The sequence below is a fragment of the Dysidea avara genome, chromosome 3 (assembly GCF_963678975.1).
Source record: "Dysidea avara chromosome 3, odDysAvar1.4, whole genome shotgun sequence".
Lineage (NCBI taxonomy): Eukaryota > Metazoa > Porifera > Demospongiae > Dictyoceratida > Dysideidae > Dysidea > Dysidea avara.
Genome location: NC_089274.1, coordinates 40,334,187 through 40,361,356, shown reverse-complemented (window position 1 = coordinate 40,361,356; position 27,170 = coordinate 40,334,187). Strand labels below are relative to the sequence as shown.

The following is a 27,170-nucleotide window of genomic DNA, read 5'->3' as shown; positions in this document are numbered from 1 at the left end:
GTGTGTTTGTGTGTCGGTGGATTCCTTCTTGCCAAGGAAGATTTCTAAAAAAAGATAATACAGCCGGATTGCTGAAGTCATCAGAACGGCGATGGATCACGTTTTTCGCTTGGCGCTTGACGGTTTTTGTTGCAAACCAGAGGTTGCAAACATTCCGCAAACCTCTCAGTGTACTGGCTCAGTTCGGTCACGTGAAGCAGGTTAGTCAGTGGGGCGTGTTCAGATCGACCTCTATATATGGCAAGGCGGTTTGTCGCATGGCAGACTTCATGATTGAGTACAAGTTGGTTGTCGACCACAAGGTGCAAGAGTTCCACTGCGAGGTAAACTGTTTGGCAACTCGCTAGCCTGGGACAGAAAGCAGGCCTACCCATTGGCTGTCGGCATCCGCACGGCCTACGCTCCTGAGGTATGTGACAACGTTGTACAGTACGTAGCTACGAAGGGGTATCAGTTTTCTACACCTATCTGCTTTTAGGATAGTCCAAATATATTCTCTATTTCCCCGAGTGTTTCCCGTTCACCTATTTACTGTCAGCTCCAAAAAGTTCCATTATTCCGTATTCTTTAATTTTCCGGTTTTTCTTGCATACTGTATAAACTCAGTAAAATTGATCTTATAAGGTTAGCCCACGTGTCATTGTCAGTGGAATTCACGTTATTGTGCTATTCCTGTCACTTTAAAAGGCTTTTCATAGTTGTGCGTAGACAAATAATGGTTTGAAAAGCTACCGGGCCAACCTATAATTGAAATGGACTGCCTGTCCGCCCACATGCAAACATGTCTGAGAAGAGGACGGGAAAAAGAATTTATTTGGAGTGGCCTACCAATCAGGCTAACATAGAACAGGCAGAGCCTGCCCGAGGTGTTCTATACCACAAGCCTATAGCTATAGCAGTGGAACCTAAGGTGAATCAGACATGTTGTGATGTTTTCTCTTGATTGTTAGTCAAAGTTGACAGCTTCAAACTTAAGGCTAGGCAAGCATGATTACTTGTTTCTCATCTCAGACCAAAATTTGGGTATGTTTGTGTGTGGATGGGAGGTCATTTCCATTTTTCGTTATTGAAGAAAATACCCCAATACAATGTAACAGTAGGATGTCTGGTTAGTCAAGGCTTTTATAGTTACATTTTACTGTTTTTGTTGAGCAATAATGGACATTTTCTGCTTTGCAACACAATAGCAATCTTCACAGCATCAAATTATATGTGATTACTAACAACAATAGAAACTGAGGCGGTGGTTGCATGTGATGTGGACAGGGATATGAAATAATTTTTAGCATGTATGTATATGTGCATATGTACATTGTTGTGAGTTGTGCAAGTACATATGTGTATGTCATGGTGTCCACTGTCCAGGGTCGGTACTGTTGTCTTGGCCAACCCATTGGATACAAATGTGACCCATTTTATTAGAAAAGAGTAGCTAGGGGTATGTTTTGTGGTTAATATTGAATTTGAAAGACCACTTATTAGAGTTGGGCATAAAACAACCTGGGTACCATGATTAATCTGTGACTCAACTAGTTAAACTGGTGCACCTGGCAATGTCGTCATCAGGTGCAGTTCTAAGGGGTACACTGGTTTCAGAAACTATTCAGCTTTTTAAAAGATTCAACCCATTGTTAACATTGCCTCAGAGTAGTAGCTACCCTCCCCCTAGTCAAATGTCCAGATTTGCTGCCACTGTGTCAGAAATGGTTGACATAGATTTCATGGATAAAGCAGCTGCTCGGTTGGAAACCAGTCAGCAATTTTTATAGAACTACTCTTGATGGTTGTTGTCTATAAAGCATTATTTATAGTTTTACATATAGGTATATATGATGAAGATGATTGCCCATTTGATCACTATTTTAGTGATGCTATGTAGCATCAGAATATCAGGTATAACACACTTGCACTTGTGGTGTGAACTTTGCTGTTTTAACAATCAGTATCATTGTGATGTGTACTTTCCATCAGGGGGACAATCATGTATTGACAGAGTTAAAATTCAACAAGATGGTGATAGACAATTAAGTCGTAATAGAATAGGAATTGTCCCATTCCTCAATTTCACTTGCAATGGTACAATATCTAGAATTATGGCTAGAGTTTTCAGAAATAACGAGACTGATAGAAATGATTATCCTTACTTTCAAGTCTGGAGACCATCGTCAAATAACTCATTGATTTATACCAATATTGGTGAAGTTCAGTTACAAGAGAGTCAAGTGTCTCAGTGTAACAGTAATCGGTACTGTAATGTTAACATTGTTCTAACTGGTAATGACACAATAGAGTTTCTATCAGGAGATGTTGTAGGATATTATCATCCAAGTCTACCACGTTATCGTATAGCCACCATAAATATATCTGGATATGTACAGTATCGTTTTATTCTGTCATCTATGCCATCTTCAGTTAATCTCAATCATGCTAATGGTAGTGATCTACTACTACCACTAATCCAGTTTGTGATAGGTAAGAGAGATGTGTAAAAGTATTTGCCACTATTATGTGCTTGTGTCAGTCATGCAATATAGACTCATGAGTACTAGCTATAGTATTTGTCATACATTTGCACCTCTCCATAGCTTGTTGATATGGCACAGTATCAGTGATTTCTGTGTTTGCACTTTCCTGTCCCAGTAGAAACAAAGTTAACTTCTACAAAACCAGGTGCCTGTGTATTTATCTCTGAAGGGATTAACCATGTGATAGTGCTATTGATTTTAGCTAATATCTTTATAGTAATTCATCAAGACACACAGTAGTGTGTCATGCATCCAAGAAAGCTGGCGCATCACACTGTGTGTATATTGACAGAATTAAAGAAAATGCCATTTTCATGCCTGCATAACCCTTATTATACCTTCTCCAAAGTATACCACTTTTACATTAAAAGCTGTATGCCAGATAGGTATGCCACACAGCAAAATTTGATTAAACTCACTTCAGCCATTTGATATTGGAGGTCAAAGTTTACATATGATTTTTATTCTTTAAGTCTTCTATGGGGGCGTAGATTCTTTTCACATATTTTGCAAGAAATAAAAATGCATGGTTTGATTACCTTGAAATTTGGTACAAATAAAGAGTGTAAAATGGTAAATTCACATACTAAAGTTTGCAAGGGATCTGATCCATGGTGCAATGAACGTCGTATAAAAGAGATCAAACTTTTGTAGGAATGGGAATAACTTGAAATGTGGTGTGTACATAGGCTAGCCATGGTAGTAGTGGTTAGAAAAACAAAGAAGTAATAATTAAAACAAATACAGAGTTACAAAGCAAAAGTCAAACAACTGTAAATCACGGAGTTGGGATACTCTAATAGAACAGTCACCATGGGATTAAAAAGGTGCATGAAAATGTCGAAAAAGACTTACCAAAGTCTGAACCAGGGACCACCATACTGAACACCCAAATCCTTAACCATTGAGCCACTGTTATCAGTTATCATTACAGCAAGACAATACAATTATAACTTCTGTTTTCAATAATCATCATTATGTTATTCGTAAACAAGAAGTAAAACAAATCCCAAAGCTACCCTTAGCCAACGTATGGCTGGTTTTGGGACCATATAGAGTATAAAAAGAAATGAAATCCCCACAAAAACAGCCAAGCTGTGTAAAATGGGTGTAGCCTTCAGCAGCTTCAGTAGCCTGAAATACAGCATTAAAGTTGAACCTGTTAATCAAGGCACTTGAAATGACAACACCTTCATAATATGGACACTTGGTAATCCAAAGTATCCCTTAGCGTGTATACTAACCTGAAAAATTAGGACACCTTGATAATTAGGATACTTAAGTTGGTCCCAAGATGTTTAGCATTAACATCACTACAGCCATTTCTTTGCCACCACCATTACTTTTTCCACCCAGGCTGTTAAAGTCTACAACCTTTTATTTTATATCTTGGCTGATTTTGTGTGGATAATATCTATGTGCATGTATTTCATAATTAGTTGCTTGTTCATGATAGCATTAAAGGAAACTCTTTGTCATTGCTTGATTGCTTAATTCAATTCGTGGCACTCTTCATCATTCTTACTGCCATTAAAAACTCATAGTTAAACAAGCTCAAAATAATCACTTCAAAGAACCTTAGCAAGTTGTCTAGAACTCATTATAGAGTCCATAGTAATTTATATGTATGTACAATTCATTTTATTCCCTTGTGCTTTTGTCAAAACGGTGAGTGGTTGTGATGGTGGTTTTATTAGTCTGATTGTAGTGATTGTTTGTGTTGTAGTCAAGTGTCTTGTCATTTGGTCACAAAAGCAGCAAAAACACTTGCTTTCTTTGTATGATATCATATAGTTTTGTAAGTGACTTGTTTCAGAAAACTGGTAGTGTTAATTGCTGCATAACTCTGTGTATATTGATCATCATTCTCGCCACTATTTCAAACCTTACATCACTTTTGATTGTGCAATGTCCTAACTATAGTTGTTTTGATTGTTACATATTTTGAGTGTAGAAAATACAAAGTTCAAAATTTCACCATATAAAGTAACCACATGTGACAATGTGTAAAATTACATATAACTATTTGACATTTTAAGGAGGCTCTGGATCATCTGGTGGCTCAAGTTCAGCTGGTGCTGCTGTTGGTGGAGCTATAGGAGCTCTTTTATTTGTGATACTTTTTGTTGTGCTGGTTATAGTTATTGGATTCTACGTAAGGCAATTACAGAGAAAAAAGGAATTTTCAGTTAGGAAAGGTGCCACTAATGTTGCTTCTAATAAAGGTAATAGCATCAAGAGCCCGTAAGTGCTGCAAGGCTCTACACATACTGTACATGTCTAGTGCAATTACTAAATCTGTAAAACACCAACAAGATATAATATATGTGACTGGATCTGCGAAAACAGGACATAATCACATATTTTTCGAATTCCTGTTCATTAAATGTTTATAATCTACTTAGCTAAGTGTACCCACTGGCAAAGGTTCAGCTTCATATCCCAATAATGTTTGGAGTTACAGCCCTACAAAGTAGCAACAACAGAAAAATCGATAATGTACAGCAAGTATACGGAAAATAAATTACAGGTACTTACAAAAACGGTTATAACTTACCAACGGATTGAGGTACGAAGCTAAACTTTTCACCATTGTGTTCACCATGAACATGAGAATCAATTACTGGGTAAGTTTTTCCTTTACTTGCCCTTCTTCACTGCATACATAGGAGAAATTCGTGAAGGAAAATTGATCGCATACGATCGCTTCAACATGACATAAACAAACACTCATAACTTACGTATCCTTGGGTCTACTGCAACGAAACAAAGATTTTCCAACTCCTCTTGAGCAGGCAAATAAGATGATATCCAGGGTTTTATTGTTAGTCCCTTCCTTCACGAAGAAAGAGGGGTTAACAAATTTACGAAATTTTTTCAGTAATACACAAGTATTTCACCCATTATACTCAATGCTTTATACTGTAAATTTAGGCTTGTGCGATTATGTCCCTTTTTTGCAGATCCGGTCACATATAGTAGCACACTGTTTCAAATTCTTTTTTTTTTAAATTTATGTTATCTACAAAGCCAAATGAATGTTCTGGTGTAACACAGATGTAATGGTTTAGACTATAAGCTATATTCTATCTAATCCAAAACAGCCAAGCTGTAAAAAAAGAGTGCCGCCCTGAGAAAGGCTATGGTGAAAAAAGATGTGAAATCCAAGGTGGCGGCCAAGAAATGGCTGTGATGGTAGGTTAATGGTAAAAGTTTTAATAACAACAATTCAGGTGAATTTGGTGCCGCTTGGTCTTGGCACAAAATTCACCTGAATTGTCGTTATTAAAATTTTTACCATTAATCTACCATCACAGCCATTTCTTGGCCGCCACCTTGGATTTCACATCTTTTTTTCACCATAGCCTTTCTCAGGGCCACACTCTTTTTTTTACAGCTTGGCTGTTTTGGATTAGGTTTCACTTCTTTTTCTATTTGTATACCTCAAAGCCGGCCTATGGCCGGCTTTAGGGCTTTTTAACATATCATTTTTTTCTTTACTACAGGAAGAAGAAAAGATGAAGCATGGTGATTTCTTTGTAGCCGACCTCTCTGCAAGGTGATCCCTCTAGCTGATCTCTCTACCGGATGACTTGTTTGTAGCTGAACTCTCTACAGGGTGATTTGTTTGTAGCTGAACTCTCTACAAGGTAACTTCTTCTAGCTGATCTTTCTACACGGTAATTTGTTTGTAGCTGAATTCTCTACAGGGCGATTTGTTTGCAGCTAAACTGCTGAAATCTCTACAATGTAGCTGAACTTTCTACGGGTGGCTTGTTTCTAGCTGATCTCTCTACAGGGTGACTTGCTTCTAGCTGAACTCTCTACAGGGTGATTTGTTTCTAGCTGAACTCTGTACATGGTAGTTTCTTTGTAGCTGAACTCTCTACAGGTGATTTGTTTGCAGCTGAACTTTCTTACATGGTGGTTTCTTTGTAGCTGAACTCTCTACAAAGTCACTTTTTCTAGCTGATCTATCTACAGGATGACTTGTTTCTAACTGAACTCTCTACAGTGTGATCTGTTCATAGCGGAACTTTCTACTGGGTGATTTGTTTGCAGCTAAACTCTTTGCATGATTGTTTCTTTGTAACTGAACTCTCTACAGGGTGACTTTTTCTAGCTGATCTCTCTACAGGATGACTTGTTTCTAACCGAACTCTCTACAGTGTGATCTGTTCATAGAGGAACTTTCTACTGGGTGATTTATTTGCAGCTAAACTCTTTGCATGATTGTTTCTTTGTAACTGAACTCTCTACAAGGTAATATCTTCTAGCTGATCTCTCTACAGGCAATTTGTTTGTAACTGAATTCTCTACAGGGTGATTTATTTGAGCTGAACTCTCTACATGATGGCTTCTTTGTAGCTGAACTCTCTATTAGGTATCTTCTTCTAGCTGATCTGACTACAGGGTGACTTGTTTGTAGCTGAATTTCCTACAGAATAACTTGCAATGTAATATAACTGAGTAAATTATAAATGCAGCTGAATGCTTTATTAGGGTGACTGTTCTATTAGAGTATCTCGATCTCGCATTTGCTGCACGTAGTTGCCTTTCGAATCATAACTCAGTGATTTGTAATCCGATTCTTATGTACTACTGCAAGGACTTTCTATGATGATTATTCCAGCTACATATTGATTTTCAGCTCGTTGCTCTAAGCGGTTTGCCTGGTAGACACGAAAACTAATAGTTTTTTTATTCATAAAAATCGATCGCGTAATTTTGAGACAGGTTGGGTTTTGTGTCATATCTCCATGGTCTTTATCCCGATTCCTTTCAAACCACAAAAAGGCACTCCTACGATGGTTGCTCCATCTACATATCAATTTTCAACTGATTCCTCCAAGGGGTTTACCTTGTAGGCGTGACAGACCTTCAACCTTATTTTATGCAAATAATCGGTCATAACTCCGTGAATGTTCATCGGATTCCTACCAAAGTTGGTACGGAGATCCGCCTTAATGAGCCCTTTAAGTGTGCCAATTTTTCAGCCCAATCCGAGTACGCGTTCGTGTTTTATGGCGAAGTGTGCGAAATGAAGATGAAGAAGAAATTAAAACGAAATTTTGTTCGCTCGTATCTCGGAAATGGTTGGAGCGATTTTCTTCAAATTTGGTATGTAGACTCCCCTAACTGGGCGGCACGTCTCCAGCAAATTTGGTCCCAATCGGATAAGGGATCACAGAGCTACATAGGTGTGAAAATTGCGTTTTCTTTCTTCCTGTTAATATACTCATGGGTGGCGCGCCAGCTTCTTGGGCCGCACGACACACTACCGTGTGTCTTGATACTGAATGCTTTATTAGAGTATCACGATGACTGTTTTATTAGAGTATATTTTGATGACTGCTCTATTACAGTATCTTGATCTTTTCACTAAAATCAAGTAGCTGAAAAGTGATTGGCCAGACCATGGGATCCGGCCCTGACCCATTACACAGCATTTTGAATCAAGAACTGTTCGTAAAGCACCTCTGCAATTCACGTATACCAAAAGAAAGAAATCGTGCCGCGCTTCCCAATCATATTAATTATCATCTGAAAAGTGAAGTATCCATTATGCTTCGCTGTCGGCTATGTTCAGCCAGTTACACAGCAGCATGAATCAAGAACTGTTCAAAAAGCACCTCTGCAATCAAAATAGCCACTATGATAAATATGGATGATTTCCATTTCGAAGGGAAGTCATCACGTGCTAACGCCAAATTGACACCTTTTGCTGTCAGCAAAGATGAATGGGACACAAAGGAGGACACTGGTAAGCCCATAAAGAATGCATTGTACGTACTGCGGTATGCCAAAAGGCACCTCTCAGGACGAAGCGATGTCGAACAGTGAAAAAATCGTAGCCTTAGCCATTATTGAGTTACACTTATCTGAACGCATCAGGCAGTCAGTCAGTCAGTAGAAAATTCCATTAAATATATATATTTTAAATTCCGTAGCAACTTGTTGAAAGCGTTTCGGGTTGATCGAAAAGCTTTTTTGAGCTTATAGTCGGTACGCATTTACCTGAGTGTTCACCTGAGCCCCCGCCAAATATAGTAGTATCAAAAAGGTGAACATGTGCTCACTCCCAGTGGTTTTGTACAGGAACAAGCATGTTTTCATGTTATAAACATGTTTGCGTGCCTGAATTGTCTGTACTATATGTATGGGATATTTTTGAAACCTCATAACTCACCTTTTCTTGTCCGTATCAAGGCGCTTTTTTGATTAACAGTTCCGGTGTTTAAAGGGCTTCATAGCGCTACTAAATGTTTGGGCAGCTGGCCCATGTAACAAGAGTTATTAACAAGAAATGAGGGCTCAGGTGAACGCGAACAGACTATAGTTTTACCTAACCAATACTGCCTCATCATTGTCAGGGAAAATTGAGGCTGTTTTTTGGGTGATTTTATTTTGTGGGCCACGCCTACTCCTTTGTGGTCCCTACTATACACTACTATCATAGTGTATGATTATATGGACTAGTACTTTTCCATTAAGGTGATTTTCATCTCATAAGATGTCTCTAGGATGATTTTCAAAGGTGGAATTTTTGGCGGCGTGCAAAATTTTCACCTGGATCCCTACTTAAACGATACTACTGTACTGTTCAAGATATACTACTCTTATGTTATATGTTCAACTATAAGCGGTTGCTAGAGCTGGGCGATATACCAGTATTGTTAGTAATCTGTGATATTTAATTCATACTGGTTTTGATACCACCTGCTTTTTAAAATACCACCATACTGTCTGGGCACTATGGCTTCCCTTTGGGCTTGTTTCATCCCATATTTAGAAGGTAACTAGACATGTGACAATGTTTGTAGGCAGGTGCTGATGTAGTGAGCTAACCAAACTATGTAAACAAGTTTGTTTGTGGTAATTTGTACCTGAGGTTTGCTGAGCTACCATGGGTATTTGGTGCTTTTGTTGAGGTAAATGGCAGTTACTTTAATATCAATGGCTTTTACATAAATACCGTGATATTTAGTAATACCGTGATATTTAGTAATACCGTGATACTTTTTATGGAAGGTATACCGTTTGCTATTTTTCAATACCGCCCAGCACTAGCAGTTGTTTTATCAAGTGAACTAATCCTGCATCATCAATCAAATTCCAACATCACCCGGTGTATCATCTTTTATAGTAGCTAGTAGCACCACACATGCAACCATGTATGAACTTAGTTATCATACAGTACGATAGTTACATATATTAGGAGGTTTGGGTTTTTCTGACCAAAAATATCACCCAAAAGCCAGCTTCACAATACTATCCTGACACCTTGGCAGTATTGGTTGCCAAACCCAAAAGTGCTTTCAGTACGATTCTAAATGCTTCCAATAAATTGCTACAAATTTTTATATTCAATGGAATTTTCTAATTGTCTGCTTGATGGCTTCAGGGGTGTAGTCAGGAATTTTTTTGAAGGGGGTTCGGTTTAAAGTGGAATGTCTCAAGGGGAAGGCCTGGGTGCTTCCCCTAGACCATGTTGGGTCGAAAATGATGCATACACAAAATGTGCCCTTAGGCAGTAACAATAAAAGGTACTGTTTGTGCATCTAACTAGCTAAAACCTACACACTGCTGTTTATGCAGCTTATAGAAACTACAAACCTATTGTAAAACTAACTAATCTTCACTTCCAGACAGCATACTGACAGCCAACTTCAACCTCGTAGCACACAGAAGCCCTCCACACTCGAGTCCCTTAGTTGGCAATACTTCTTTCCAGCTATACAATATTCTAGGCCAGTCCTCCTGTTGATGGTCAATAACTTCAGACTTGGCTTGTACTCCAATATGTTCAAGACATCATGTGCCCACAACATGTAACAAACAAATCATTCATCAAGTAAATGTACATCAACAGTTCACAGTTTGTGCTAACCTGACACATGTATAACATGACCACTCAAGTTTATCAGCTGCTGCCTTGTAATATGTCCCAACCGACCATTTAACAGTCCTTCACCATTTCACTCGCGCCATTTCAACCATGCATCACGTGCACATTTGATCACGTGATTCAATAGATATGCTTTGCAATGGTTCAGCATGAATGTGATGTGACCCTCAAGAGTAGTACAGAGGAGCGCCAGTGGGCAAGTAGCTACCGGAGAGCTCCAGAGCTGTAAGATTTGGTGTGATTTTTAATTTTCAAAAATTCTGCCTCTGAAAGGGGGGTTCGTCCAAACCATCCGAACCCCCCTGCCTATGCCCTTGAGCTTCAGATAAGTATAATTAGATAATGGCTAAGGCTACGGGCTTTGATTTTTTCACTGTTTGACATCGCTTCATCCCGAGATGTGCCTTTTGGCATACTGCAGTATGTACAATGCATGCATTATGAACTTACCTTTGTCCTCCTTTGTGTCCCATTTCTTTTTGCTGACAGCCAAAGGTGTCATTTTGCAGTAGGGCAATGGTTTCCCTACGGGAATCATCCATATTTTCCATGGATTGCAGAGGTGTTTCTCCTACTGTTCTTCATTTGTAGTACTGTGAAACAGGCTGAACATAGCTAAAAGCGAAGCGTAGTGGTCACTTTCACTTTCGAGTCACTAATCGATAGTTGGGATGCGCAAATCATCTCTAGTTTTCGTGGTGACTGGATTGATTGCAGAGGCGCTTCTCCTACCTGTTCTGCTGTGTAACAAGCTGAACATAGCTGAAAGCAAAGCATAATAGCTAGTTATTGATATTTGGGGCATGCGTTCAGTCGAAACCTTGTTGTCACGCCTACAGGATAAACCACTCATGGGAATAACTTTAAAAAATCAGTATGCATGTAGGTTAACCATCTTAGCTCAAACCTTTTGTGGTTTAAAAGAAATCGCAGTGACAGCTACAGATTTACAAGGCAAAAACCAAATAACTGTAAGTCGCGGGGTCAAAATACTCTAATAGAACAGTCACCACAGCAGTCACCAAAGCAGCAGTGTCGTGCAGCCAAGTACAGCCAGTGTGGGCGGGCGACATACTCGTTTTACGGAACCAGAAAACACTGCTTTCAATCATCCTTTACAGGTGAGACCCGGCCTTCGATACATAATGAAGATGGAGCTTGTTTAGACGTTTATGTTTCAGGATTCTGGAGAGGTAATTAAACATCTGAAGGCGTTTGTTAATGTCAAAGTTAAGGCTATTGCACCTTCATACCGTGGTACCCAAGTATCCTCACCATAGTTTATCGATGTTTTGAACGTGCCTAAGCAACGAAAGTATGAACAACAAAATTGAGATAGGTTCTTTTTATCCCACTTGTATTTTCAACATTAAGGGTCATGCTGCTCAGTGCTGTATTTTACAGCTCCTTGTCTCTCTTCAGAAGGAGAAGTGTCAGATAGTTCTGTACTGTCAGGGTGGTGGCAAGAGGTGCTGGTAACCCTGGGAATAATAAAAAATCTAAATAACATGTATCCATAGCTCCAAAGTGCTTGAATGGTATAATTAACCATTTCTGCAGTGGAAGCTTCCTCAGGGTAGGGCATCTCCCATTCTTAGTTGAGTCGGATCTGCCCAGCCATCATTGGTTTGTATACGCACTTTCAAAATTCATCTTATTTCAGCCACGTAGTCTTCAATGATTCCTGTAGAAAAGGGAAAAAGTTAAAATTAATTATCAAGATCAACCATAGGCTGGCTTTGGAACTTGCAATTACAAAAAGAAGTGATATCCACACAAAAGCATCCAAGCTGTGAAAAAGGTGCGGCCCTTAAGTCTGGGTGAAAAGAGTTGTGAAATCAGAGGTGGCGGCCAACAAATGGCTGCAATGATGTTAATACTAATAAATTTTTACAATGCACAGCCATTATTAAAATTTATTAATCTTAACATCATTGCAGCCATTTGTTGGCCGCCACCTTTGATTTCACAACTTTTTCACCCAGATTTTTAAGGCCACACCTTTTTTCACAGCTTGCAATTGGCTGCTTTTGTGTGGTAATAATGTTACAAAAAAGTAAACAAACAGGTTTTGAGGAAAAATTAAGAATTTTAAGCTTGATTAGGGATCATAGAAAAAAAGTAGGGAAACAAGGGAGGTTACACCTGCAGATATACTAGTGGACATTTAAAAAATGATGCCCACTACAATATATACAGGTATAGGCAACCTCTCTTCTTTCCCTACTTTTTCTTTCTATGATCCCTAATCAAACTTAAAATTCTTACTTTTTCCTTAAACTTGTAGTTAGAGACTGGCCATGAGAATCTTCAAAAACCCAAGGCGAAGCTAAAGCACAAAGATCTGAGTGGGTAGTCTCTAATTGACTTAGAAATGGTTGCTGATAGATTATTTATCCTACATGATTGGTCAATCAGGGGCATGGTCATGTGCCTTGTTTTCTGTGGTAAAACTATCTGTTATAATTATCTAATCCAAAACAGCCAAGCTGTAAAAAAAGAGTGCGGCCCTCAAAAGGCTATGGTGAAAAAAAGATAGGTGGCGGCTAAGAAATGGCTGTGATGGTAGGTTAATGGTAAAAAAATTAATAACAACGTGAATTTTGGTGCCGCTTGGTCTTTGCACAAAATTCACTTGAATTGTCGTTATTAAAATTTTTACCATTAACCTACCATCACAGCCATTTCTTGGCCGCCACCTTGAATTTCACATCTTTTTTCACCATAGCCTTTTTGAGGGCCGCACTCTTTTTTTATAGCTTGGCTGTTTTGGATTAGATTTCACTTCTTTTTGTATTTGTATACCCCAAAGCGGAACTCTCTACATGGTGGTTTCTTTGTAACTGAACACTCTACAAGGTAACTTCTTCTAGCTGATCTCTCTACAGGGTGATTTGTTTGTATCTGAACTATCTACAAGGCAACTTCTTCTGGCTGATCTCTCTACAGGGTGATTTGTTTGTAGCTGAATTCTGTACAGGTGATTTGTTTGCAGCTGAGTTCTTTACAGAATGATTTCTTTGTAGCTGAACTCTCTACATGGTAACTTCTTCTAGCTGATCTCTGTACAGGGTGACTTGCTTGTAGCTAAATTATCTACAATATTAACTGGTTGCTGCTGGACTCCCTACAGCATAGCTTGCAATGTAATAGAAATCTATAATGGAGTAAGTCATAAACCAGCTGAATGCTCTATTAGCATGACTGTTCTATTAGAGTATCTCGATCTCGCATTTGCTACACGGAGTTGGCTTTCAAATCATAACTCAGCGGTTTGTAATCCGATTATTCTATACTACTGCAAGGACTTTCTACGATGACTATTTCAGCTATATACCCATTTTCAGCTCACTGCTCTAAGCGGTTTGCCTGGTAGGCGTGAAAATTATCGGTATTTTATTCACGAATCTCGATTGCACAATTGTTACACACCTTCAGTTTCGTGTCATATCTCCATGATCTTTATTTCGATTGCTTTCAAACCACCAAAAGGCACTCCTACAATGGTTGATCTATCCACAAAACGATTTTCAACTCATTCCATGAAGCGGCTTACCCTGTAGGCGTGAAAACAAATCAATCTTGTTTTACGCAAATAAGTGGTTGTAAATTCTTAACCGTTCATCGGATTTGTACCAAATGTGATACTAGAATTCACCTTTAGACTGCCTTTCTGTGTGCCAAATTTCAAGGTGATCAGGGTACGCGTTGGAATGTAGACTTCCCTAGCTGGCGGGCAGCTCTGCAGAAAATTTGGTTCCAATCGGATAAGGTATCACTGAGATACAAAGGTGTAAAGATGACATTTTCTTTCTTTCTGTCAATATACGCACGGTGTGGCACGCCGGCTTCTTGGGTCGCACGACACGCTATCGTGTGTTTTGATGTGCAGTTAAATCTTTGAAGGGTGCAGTTGTCATGGTCTGTTTTGTAGAAAAATCACAGTCAGATCATCAAGGAGTGTGGTCATTACTGTGTATGACAGTTCTATTAGAGTATCCCAATCTCTTTGATTCTAAACGTGCTAAGTTGCTGTTCCTCGGTCAGTGTCCATTTTAAATTCGTCTATTATGCCAGCATTTTGTTCATTACTTTTACTGTACCAGCCTGTTTTTCCAAAAATGTTGCTGACAAAACCAGTGCATCCCTACTTGTGCTTGTATATGCATACTGTGTGTCTATAGAAATTTTGTTTGGCATTTGCTACTGTTACTGTAGCTACTAAAAATGATGTCACTGCAGTTGTCAGTCCTGTTCCAATGTATGATTCAATCAACCTAGATCGCAAGGTAAGAAAAATATTTGCATTATATATATTAAAATATAGTTTTCTTATGTGTAGCCAAAGCCTGTAGAAACTAGCCACTCACATGAATATCAGTATGTAGAAGGGGATAGTGATTCATCAACCATAAAACCTGTTAAAATGCCATTACCCTATGAGATACCATTATTAGAAGTACTTGAGCGCTCTTTGAACAAGTATGAAATACCAACTGCTTCACCATATGAACTGGCTCAGTCAATGGAACAAGAAAAAAGCATTTATGAGACTGTTACTTTTGACAATAAAGATTATGGTCCAGCATATCAAAAGCCGCCATTTGAAGAAAAGAAAATATATGAAGAATTTGAAGGGAAAATATTTCGTAAATTGTTGCGTAAAGAAGTCAAGTGAGTACACTTTTAATTAATTAATGACCAGGGTTAGAAGAAGCAGTCCAGCCAGTCAGGTCATAGCCTGACCACTAATTTTAAATATATATATATCTAATCCAAAACAGCCAAGCTGTAAAAAAAGAGTGCGGCCCTGAGAAAGGCTATGGTGAAAAAAGATGCGAAATCCAAGGTGGCGGCCAAGAAATGGCTATGATGGTAGGTTAATGGTAAAAATTTTAATAACGACAATTCAGGTGAATTTTGTGCCAAGACCAAGCAGCACCAAATTCACCTGAATTGTTGTTATTAAAATTTTTACCATTAACCTACCATCACAGCCATTTCTTGGCCGCCACCTTGGATTTCACATCTTTTTTCACCATAGCCTTTCTCAGGGCCGCACTCTTCTTTTACAGCTTGGCTGTTTTGGATTAGATTTCACTTCTTTTTGTATTTGTATACCCCAAAGCCGGCCATAGTTTAGGGCTTTTTAACCTGTCGTTTTTTCTTTACTACAGGAAGAAGAAAAGATGAAGCAGGGTGATTTCTTTGTAGCTGACCTCTCTGCAAGGTGATCCTTCTAGCTGATCTCTCTACCGGATGACTTGTTTGTAGCTGAACTCTCTACAGGGTGATTTGTTTGTAGCTGAACTCTCTACAAGGTAATTTCTTATAGCTGATCTTTCTACAGGGTGATTTGTTTGTAGCTGAATTCTCTACAGGGCAATTTGTTTGAAGCTGAACTCTCTACATGGTAGTTTCTTTGTAGCTGAACTCTCTACAATGTGACTTCTTCTAGCTGAACTCTCTACAGGGTGACTTGTTTCTAGCTGATCTCTCTACAGTGTAACTTGTTTCTAGCTGAACTCTCTACAGGGTGATTTGTTTGTAGCTGAACTCTCTACAAGGTAATTTCTTATAGCTGATCTTTCTACAGGGTGATTTGTTTGTAGCTGAATTCTCTACAGGGCAATTTGTTTGAAGCTGAACTCTCTACATGGTAGTTTCTTTGTAGCTGAACTCTCTACAATGTGACTTCTTCTAGCTGAACTCTCTACAGGGTGACTTGTTTCTAGCTGATCTCTCTACAGTGTAACTTGTTTCTAGCTGAACTCTCTACAGGGTGATTTGTTTGTAGCTGAACTCTCTACAAGGTAACTTCTTCTAGCTGATCTTTCTACAGGTTGATTTGTTTGTAGCTGAATTCTCTACAGGGCGATTTGTTTGCAGCTGAACTCTCTATATAGTAGTTTCTTTGTAGCTGAATCTAGCTGAACTCTCTACAGGGTGACTTGTTTCTAGCTGATCTCTGTACAGAGTGACTTGTTCCTGGCTGAACTCTCTACAGGTGATTTGTTTGCATCTGAACTCTCTTACATGGTGGTTGTAGCTGAACTCTCTACAAAGTGACTTCTTCTAGCTGATCTATCTACAGGATGACTTGTGTCTAACTGAACTCTCTACAGTGTTATCTGTTCATAGCGGAACTTTCTACTGGGTGATTTGTTTGCAGCTAAACTCTTTGCATGATTGTTTCTTTGTAACTGAACTCTCTACAAGGTTACTTCTTCTAGGTGATCTCTCTACAGGATGACTTGTTTCTAACTGAACTCTCTATAGTATGATCTGTTCATAGCGGAACTTTCTACTGGGTGATTTGTTTGCAGCTAAACTCTTTGCATGATTGTTTCTTTGTAACTGATCTCTCTACAAGGTAACTTCTTCTAGCTGATCTCTCTACAGGGCAATTTGTTTGTAGCTGAATTCTCTACAGGGTGATTTATTTGAGCTGAACTCTCTACATGATGGCTTCTTTGTAGCTGAACTCTCTATTAGGTACCTTCTTCTAGCTGATCTGACTACAGGGTGACTTGTTTGTAGCTGAATTCCCTACAGAATAACTTGCAATGTAATATAAACTGAGTAACATGCAGCTGAATGCTTTATTAGGGTGACTGTTCTATTAGAGTATCTCGATCTCGCATTTGCTGCATGTAGTTGCCTTTCGAATCATAACTCAGTGATTTGTAATCCGATTCTTCTGTACTACTGCAAGAACTTTCTATGATGATTATTCCAGCTACATACTGATTTTCAGCTCGTTGCTCTAAGCGGTTTGCCTGGTAGACACGAAAACTAATAGTTTTTTTTCATAAAAATCGATCGCGTAATTTTGACACAGGTTGGGTTTTGTGTCATATCTCCATGGTCTTTATCCCGATTCCTTTCAAACCACAAGAAGGCACTCCTACGATGGTTGTTCCATCTACATATCACTTTTCAACTGATTCCTCCAAGGGGTTTACCCTGTAGGCGTGACAGACCTTCGACCTTATTTTACGCAAATAATCGGTAATAACTCCGTGAATGTTCATCGGATTCCTACCAAAGTTGGTACGGAGATCCGCCTTAATGAACCCTTTAAGTGTGCCAAATTTCAGCCCAATCCGAGCACGCATTCGTGTTTTATGGCGAATTTTGCGAAGTGTGCGAAATGAAGATGAAGAAGAAAAAAATGAAGAAATTAAAACGAAATTTTGTTCGCTCGTATCTTGGAAATGGCTGGAGCGATTTTCTTCAAATTTGGTATATAGACTCCCCTAACTGGGCGGCACGTCTCTAGCAAATTTGGTTCCAATCGGATAAGGGATCACAGAGCTACATAGGTATGAAAATTGCGTTTTCTTTCTTCCTGTTAATATACTCACGGTGTGGCGCGCCGGCTTCTTGGGCCGCACGACACACTATCGTGTGTCTTGATTTTGAGTTGCTGATAGGCACTGGTCGATTATGCTGACTTGTTTATGGGAATGATAGATGCCTAAAGCATCATGCAAGCGTTGTGATAATTCCAGTAGAATACTTACATCGTATAAATCCTTCTCCGTGACAATCAGTCGTGGAAAATCAAAACACTCTAATAGAACAGTCACCCCAATAGAGCACTCGGGTATTTACTGATTTGTTGGTCAAATGCTTTATGAAGCTAGCGAATGTGAAAAATAATTTTGCATGGAAGCATACATAATTGGATGAATATTTGAGCACTGCAGCATGGTATGATAGCATAAGATCATGCATATATAGCCTAGTTCCTAGCTGGCTAGCTATTCACTGAGTTGTGACTTCATTACATTAAAATTAGTTATAAGTTTTACATGTGTTACAACTGTATAATGTGTAAGAGTGAATACATGATGTAGCTACATGCAGTGAGTTTAATGCAAATTTTGCTAGGGAATTTACAGAAAATTGTCTCAGATTTAATCTCAGAGCATGCAATTTTTAAAATTTTCCTAGGGGAGTATACCCCCAGACCCTCCTAGCATTCACACAACAACACACTATTTTATATGCCTACCCCTTGGCCTGACCACTTTAGAATTGCTTCTTCCAGCCCTGATGACTGATAAAAGAAAGCATGAATGTATGGGAGAAAATCCCTACTTTGGGATGTTATTGCAATGTCAAAGTATGGATTCCCCACGTAAAGCTATGTTGTAAAATTTACCATCGTACATTCAAAATAATTATTATAATGTGATCGGATCTACAAAAACCCAGCATAATGGTGTATTTTTCAAATTCTTTATTATTGAATATATAATCTACTTAGCCAAGTGTATGCTCTGGCCAAATTTCAGTCTTGTATGCCAACAACTTTTGGAGTTACTGTCCTACAAAGTAGTGACAACAGAAAGAACAATTTGTACAACAAGTATTGTGGAAATGAACTACAAGCGCTTACAAAAATGGCTGTAAATTACAAACACAATGTAGTACAGAGTTGCACCATCGTGTTTTCCATGAATATGGGAGTCCATTACTAGGTAAGTTTTTCCTTCTATCACTTTTCTTCACTACATACAGAGACGAATCAGTGAAGAAAATCGATCGCGTATGATTGCTTCGACATGATGTAAACAAATGCCCATAACTCATGCCTACTGCAACAAAACAAAGATTTTCAGACTCCCCTTGAGTAGACAAATAAGATGATATCCAGGTTTTTATCATTAGACCCTTTCTTCACAATGAACGGTAAACATCTCATACAGGTTTTGCCTCCCTCCAGTGCCTAACTGATAAAAAACAAATAACAAAACATGGAAAATTTAGGCTTGCGCCATTATGCCAGGTTTTTGCAGATCCGGTCACATACTGTATAACAGGTCAATTTCAAAGGGGGAATTTTTGAAGAGCAGCTGCTAAAATAAATTTTGAAAGTACAATTTTTGAATGCTCTATTGTCATGCTTAGTGCCACTAAAATTATTTTTGTAAGTGCACGTTAAAATAAGTGAAGACGGTGACCATGCGTAGTGGAACAATCGAAATTGAGACATTCATTAGGTGTTACTGTATTGGGACTGCTCCACTATAGGAAAGGCGGTTTTGCCAATGGGAAACGAGTAATCTTCATCGTCAATTTGCTGTAGGCGTGGCCATTGCAGCATCAACAAAAGCAAAGGTATGTATGGAAAGAAATATCATGTATTCGTTCTGTATTTTTTCTGCCCGGGATGATAAGGTGTTGAGTTCTGTTTAATAGTGGACAGAATTCGGCCGACCTGGTACAGGGCAGCTTTATATTTGAAGAGTTAAATTTTCATAGAAGCTGTGTTCAAATAATTCAAAAATTAAACTCATTCAAAAATAACCTGTTATGCAGTATTACTTTGATCACTTAGTTCCTATTTTCATTTTAAAATTAATAATACTAGTTTGTTTACTTTTTGTAATGCTATGCATATGTGACTGACTGTTGTAATAGAATATATTATGTGGCTGTTGTATTGGAGTGACTGTTGTATTAGTGCATGTCATGTCTCTTGCTGCTTATCACAAGTGATAGTGAGGGGCATAGTAACCCTGCCTTATTTTCTGTGGCAAAATGGATCATTATAAGTATAGCTGTATCATTAAAGGACACTGCTCTCTTTTCTGTTGCCAAGCCAGTTGTTATAAGTGGAACTAGATAATTAAGGTGCATAATCAATGTGTTCAGTTTTCTGTAGTGAACTACAGTAACAGCTAGTTGAATTTCCATCATGTAATACTGTACCTAATTGTGAGCCACATACTATATCGGCATGGCGTGGAATTAAAGTTGGCAATTTGGCAGACGCTTACAAAATTAACAAATGAAAATCTTGCCATGTATTATCATTAGTGAATCTATCATCGACAAGTACACAAAAAATTGGAATTTTCAACTAGAGTAGGGACCATAGCACATCGATAAATTGTACTGAAAGAGCACAGTAGGGATATAACACTTCTTATTGTTTTACTGTGATTTAATATCGTGCACTACTCCAGCTTGTTTCAGTACTTTTTATTGATGTGCTATGGTCCCCTTCTTTAGTTGAAAATTCCGATTTTTTTTTGTGTACTTTTTTGTAGACTTTTTTTGTAAAATAAAAATGACTGGTGAACCCATGCATACTGCATCAAAAAAATGGTGCCGCATGTTCCAGCTATCAATTGTCGTCTGATTACACTTTGTATTCAGCTATGTTCAACCTGGTACACACGCACCATTAGGCCTACATCAAATATGCCAGTATAATAAAAGCATAATAGGCTGGAGTGCTATGCCAGCATAATTAGGTGGATATTTCAAACTATGGAGCTTAATTCCATGAAAATAGATTGATACTCCCTAATTGAGCAGTCAGTGGAAACTGCAAACTGCAGTAGAGTGCTCAAATGCATTGTACATACGTAGGGAGGTGATACTCTCTTATAGAACAGTCATTTTATAGTGGGATACTCTAATAGAGCATTCACTAATTGTCACAAATGATGCTAGCTTAGGAGCATAATGCAAGTATAATAGATTCCTGAAAGCATTCTGGGCAAAATTTTGAGCATGTTTGACTCAGGCCTACACAGCATTCCCAATCAAGAACTGTTTGAAAAGAACCTCTGCAACCAAAGTAGCTACTATGAAAACTGTGGACGATTTCAATTATGAAGGGAAGCCACCATGTGCTACTGCAAAATCGACACCTTTCGCTGTCAGCGAAGATAAATGGGACACAAAGGAGGTACTGATAAGTCCATGAAGAATGCATTGTACGTACTGCAGTATGCCAAAAGGCACATGTCTGGCTGAAGCAACGTCAAACAGTGAAAAAATCAAGCCTGTAACCTTAGCCATTATCGATTACGCTTGTCTGAAGGCATCAGTCAGATACTCAGTCAGTCACTAGAAAATACTTTTTAAAATGTCATAGCAACTCGTTGAAAGTGTTTTGGATCGCTTGTTTGGGCTTAGTTTTACCTAACCAATACTGCCTCATCCTTATCAGGAAAACGTGAGGCTGGTTTTTGGGTGTTGTTTTTCATTGGCCATGCCCAAACCTTTGTGGTCCCTACTATACAGTACTATCACACTGTATGATCAGAGTTAAAAGAATTACTGTATGATTAGAGTTAAAATAATTAATTGAAAATGCAACAATGATAAGGGTCCATTATTAAATCTTTGTTTATTATGGATGCATCCATGGCAGTAAAAGTACTGGCTAACTGAAAGAGCTCAATATCTGGAGCAGTCAAGAACAAATGGTAATACAACTAACTGTAACTGTTTTGCATGAAGTTAGACTTTATGTATGTGGCCTCAACATTTGAACAATAATTGTTACCCAAAAAGGTTGCCTCCAGAGGGTTGCATAATTGAGGTACTATCATGTATCTTGTGATCATGCATTGCACATTGATAGGACTTTAGAACAATTAGGAACTGGAGCATTTGGAGTGGTTAATCGAGGTATGTGGAAGCCATCCTACATTAAAGAAGTTGAAGTAGCAATAAAGACTTTGAGCACTAACTCTACTGATAAGAATAGGGTACGATTCCTCCAGGAGGCTGCCATAATGTGCCAGTTTGATCATGAGAATGTAATCAAGCTTTATGGTGTGGTGACAGATGCTCCTACCATGATTGTGCTGGAATATATGTCATGCGGAGACTTGAGAAATTTACTAGTTACGCTACAACCAAAGTAAGATGTGTAATAGATTTTGTGACTGCACTATGACTGTAACATGTATGTTTATGTTTGTTTGATAAGTGATGAAGATGCTACTCATGTGAAGTTGCCTATTCTTCTGCTAAAGTTTTGCAAAGAAATTGCAGCAGGAATGGAGTACCTTAATGGGAAAAAGTTTATACACAGAGACTTAGCAGCAAGAAATGTGTTGTTGTCAAATGATTTGACATGCAAGGTATTCCTGAAATGTGTATAATTATGATTATAATGTTGTTGTGTAAGTAATCCATAAGAATTACTACACAAAACAGCCAAGCTGTAAAAGGGGTGCAGTCTTAAAAATAAGCTTGGGTAAAAAAAGAATTTCTATTTTTCTGATTTTGACCCCGTTTATTTCTTGAACCATAACTGTATGATTAGGAATGCACCCTTTCATATACCTGTTATTACCCACTTGAAAATAAGTATGTATTACTCAGCTTGAAAACTCTAACATGAATATATACATGTATCAGCTGCGGTCTATATGCAAACCACCAAGTTAGATTTATAGAAAAGAACACTGGACAGTTGTAAACAACTATAATTGCTATTTATCACTAGAAGAGCAGCATCCATTGGTCTTCAGGCTGCTCTTTACCTGTAACCGCCCTTACAGTTCTCTCAGCCTTTAGCTATTTTCTGTTCTTGTATGTACTTAGCCAATTGCAAGTGTATGCTCTGGCCAAGTTTTAGCCTTGTATGCCAACAACTTTTGGAGTTACAGCCTTACAGAGTAGCAACAGCAGAAAGATTGATTTGTACAACAAGTATTAGGAAAATAAATTACATGCACTTACAAAGTGGCTGTAACTTACAAACTCAATGCAGTACAGAGTTGCAACTTACACCATTGTGTTCACCATGAATAGGGGAGTCCATTACTGGGTAAGATTTTCCTTCTATCACCTTTCTTCACCGCATACAGAGACGAAAACACTGAAGAAAGATCGATTGCATACAATTGCTTTGACATGATGTAAACAAATGCCAATAACTCACATATCCTTTAGTCTACTGCAACGAAACAAAGATTTTCGAACTCCTCATGAGTAGGTGAATAAGGTGATAGCCATGTTTTTATCACTGGACCCTTTCTTCACAAAGAACAAAGCATTTAAAAATTTTAAAAAAATTTTTCAATTATTACCCATTGCAATCAATGATTTATACTGAAAATATAGGTTTGCACCATTATGTCGGGTTTTTGCAGATCCGGTCATAATTTTTAGTGAGGCACCAGTTAATGTTCAGTTGCGTACTTGTATCTTTAGGTTAAGGTGGCAGTTTCCCGTTTGAAGGACATTTTTAAATTCAGTTGTAAACACGTTTGGAGAGCTATGCTAAAGCAAACACCGCTACATTGTAGATCAGCTCTTCCTGTATCTACATGCTGATTTGTATGGCCACTAGATGTTGAACAACAATGCTATAGAGCCAATTGTAATAGCATGCAAAATACTTTGGCGTCAGTTTACACAAAGCTTGTTGCACATTATGGTGAAGTAAAACATGGAATCTATTCTTTAGCAGCATAAGCAGGGCACAATCAACACAACTTAAGCCTATATGCCAGGCTGAAATACAGCTGTGGAATTTTGAAGCCATTTTGGCCACCACGAAGGGACCTAAAACCTGCTGCAGCATCGACAGGCAGTACAAAAATCTTTTTTTCTCAACATGTGGCCCTGCCACAAATACCAATCACTCATTTTACACTAATACAGAGGTCTCCCTCACTAGTTTGCAAGAAAAAACTGACACAGGAAATTTTACTAACACTTTAGCATACCATACTCAGGGCCGTAGCCAGACTTTTTATTTGGGTAGGTTCTTTTAGAAGAAAAGTGGACCTTTTTTGAGGCCCTTTTATATGGATTACATTATGGTGTGAAACTAGGGGGGTCTGGGGACATGTCCCCCCCAGGAAAATTTTTGAAAATAGACACTAAAAGGTTGAATTTAGTGGCATTTCAGTCAATAAAAATAACAATTTTTAGGTAAGCTCAAGACCAGCTATTTGGATGACATCTGTGAAATATCTCTACTGCTACTGTAATTATACCATCTGTGATTATACCATCTGTGTCTATAATATATTGGAATATCACAGTGAATAAGAATGGGAAATATTGAACGCTCGGTTGGATCGTGTATTGAAGCATGGATGCTATTTATGGGATCTGCATGGGAAAGGCTTGTCAACAAAAAATTTTATATTATGAAAGTTCTAGTTTAGACAACAAATATGGTTTTGTAAATAAATTAAGTAGTTACATACAGATTTTAAAAGAAAAATGTAATTGTGACTGTTCTATTAGAGTGATTGTTTTATTAGAGTGATTGTTCTATTAGGGTGGTTGACTGCTCTATTAGAGTATCTCGATCTTGCATTGCATTACAAGCACTGAATGAGCCAGCTACTCGGAGCACTTAATTTAGCTTCTTATTAGTGGTGTTTATTAAACTGGAGCTAATGGACTTTTGCTATTGAAAATTTGGACTTGTATACTAAAATTGTGGACCTTTTTACTGAAATTGTGGACCTTTTTCCCAAGAGGGTGGTTCTTCCAAACTTCCCCTGGCTACAGGCCTGATACTAAAACCACAAATGACGTATGTATGCCGCAGAAGTTTTGTGCGAAGTACCCGGATTCCCATGAACAAAGGTTCTAAACTACTCTAATTACTTTAGTGAACGTCTTCTTTAATAATTGTCACACAACAGTAACAAATTTCTTCTTGTTACAAGGCAATGAGCCTTAGTACGTGCAACTGCCATTTTAATTACCCATAAGCGTAGAAATTTTCGTGGTGTATAAATTTTTGTGGAATTCGTGGTTTGCAGCTGATACATGAAAATTAATCCACATAAAGGTGATCCACGAAAATTAATCCATTTAGAAACTCACATCTCAGCTTGAGCAGACCTATTAACCATTGCCACCAATACACTTTCCATACTATTAACAAATTCTATGTAAATTGCTACGTACAACCTGACAACAACATGTGCTCCTGTTCACCATGTGAATAGACACTGATGGCAAGTATGTAAGACTCGTTTCCTCTGATTCCAGCAGGCAAGATTCTTTTGTGGTGAGTCAACCCACAAAATGGTTTTCTTAGTCCTAGATCGTAAATGGAGTAGCCAAAGCTGTTATTAAGATGTAAACCCTTAAAGCACGAATTTTGCTTCCCGCGGCTCCTCGAGAAAATAAACTGGCTCGTCGAGATTAAACCACGAAAATTATACCCATACATCTGCAAATCTCTTTTTGGCAAACCACGAAAATTTTACCCATGAAATTTAATACGCATACGGTATTACGTAGACACTGATCACATGATGCAATAAATGAATTTTTGTGGCGGGGCGTATGGCTTCGTTTGCAATGGTTTCAAAACTGCAACATCCAGGTAACCGCTACTAGGGATGTGGCAATTATGCCGGCATAATTTCGGGTATAATAGGTATGTGTGGAAATCATGAATTATGCTAGCATTTTGAGGTGATCATGAAGCTTTAACAGTAGGAAAATCCGCAGATTGCACAATTCCATTAAAATAGATCAAGATACTCTAATAGAGCAGTCAGAAACTCTAATAGAGTAGTCACTGAATATTATTTACTCTAATAAAGCAGTCGCATTGAAATGAAATACTCTAATACAGCAACCAGCTAAAGAATTTAAGACTATTTGAAGCTTAAATATCAATGAAAATGGCCTGATACAGCAATGAACTGGCATTATTAGCCAATTATGGTGGCTTAATTGTGGGAATAATGGACAATTCTCAAAAGCATAATAGGTGATTTTTTGAGCACTGCTCAAAAGCATAATGTTCAATTTTTGGAGCATAATAGCCTCATGCCTAACCGCTACCTTAAACAGTATAAATGCAGTTTGTTGCTGAAACACATGCAGGGTGTACAGCTGATTTAAATATGATCGGACCTGAGAAAACAAGGCATGGTAGCACTAACTACATCCTACCACATAGCAGGTCATATTTTAGTCCTGAAATATAAATTCTGCAACTTGTATACAAAGCCAATTAATAACAGTTTAAAAATTGCGTAGTGCATGGTCAAGCAGGTTTGGAAAATAGACAAATTTTATGTCCCCAAATTCTAGGCTTTTCGCATGCAGGCCTGCTATATGTCACTTGTCTCAGCGCATGCTTGTAATTAAGATTTATATGAAAACTCTCAGTAGTCTTTTGTGCAGGTATAAATAATTAAGTACTTAATTTAGGTTGCTGATTTTGGAATGTCTCGTGATCTGCTCAATGATAACTACTATATCACATCAGGAGGAAAGATACCAGTAAAATGGACAGCTCCTGAGGTACATATATTCAGCAGTGTACATAGTTCAGTAATTAAGTGCTTTTATAGGCAATTTACTATAAGAAATATTCATTATTCAGTGATGTTTGGAGTTATGGTTGTGTGGTATATGAGATATGGAGCTTGGGATGTAAACCTTATGATAGTATACCAAATGCTAAAGTAAGTAAAACAATACAGTTTGTTTTGCTTTCATTCTTGACTACTTGCAGAAAGCTTTGGAAAAAATTGATGGTGGATACAGACTCCCACCACCTCCTGGTTGTCCTAGAGCTATTTACAGATTAATGATTAAGTGTTGGTGGGTAACATTAAACATTGCACTGACAATATTAATAATGATATATAGGAATCCAGAGCCAAAATCACGTCCACACTTTAGACAGATCACACAGTTACTGGATGGTAATAGTAGTTATTTGTTGGGCTGGTCTGATGAAGATAAACAAATCGGTGGTGAGGATGCTATGAAGTTGGGAGGTGCTTTGAAACATGCCAACATCCTTTACAATGATTTGCAGTGCACATATCAGTAACATTTCAGAATTAATCTAATGCTGTGTCTGATATACTGGGTGACAATAGCTTACTTATTAGTAGCAGTATTTATCACTTAGCTACCTCTATTTGCTGTGTGCATGTTGATAGAATGTGTTATATTTCATGCCATCATTTTAAATA

The 27,170-nt window shown here is 38.2% G+C and overlaps 1 protein-coding gene across 2 annotated transcripts; it reads left to right on the top strand.

Annotated features, from left to right (window-relative positions):
- The first annotated feature begins 220 nt into the window (after positions 1-220).
- LOC136250978 (ephrin type-A receptor 4-like) lies at positions 221-27,170 on the top strand. 2 transcript variants are annotated; one of them, XM_066043336.1, is made up of 12 exons: positions 221-409; positions 1,824-1,893; positions 1,972-2,472; positions 4,565-4,750; positions 14,653-14,723; positions 14,777-15,108; positions 21,827-22,108; positions 22,178-22,331; positions 26,395-26,487; positions 26,538-26,651; positions 26,702-26,790; positions 26,839-27,170. In XM_066043336.1, the coding sequence occupies exons 2-12, from the start codon at positions 1,830-1,832 to the stop codon at positions 27,023-27,025; spliced, it is 2,073 nt and encodes a 690-aa protein (XP_065899408.1). In that variant the 5' UTR covers positions 221-409; positions 1,824-1,829; the 3' UTR covers positions 27,026-27,170. The 2 variants fall into 2 exon arrangements, 1 of the variants encoding a protein (XP_065899408.1); XR_010698863.1 differs by lacking the exon at positions 26,839-27,170 and having other exon boundaries at positions 26,570-26,651; positions 26,702-26,741.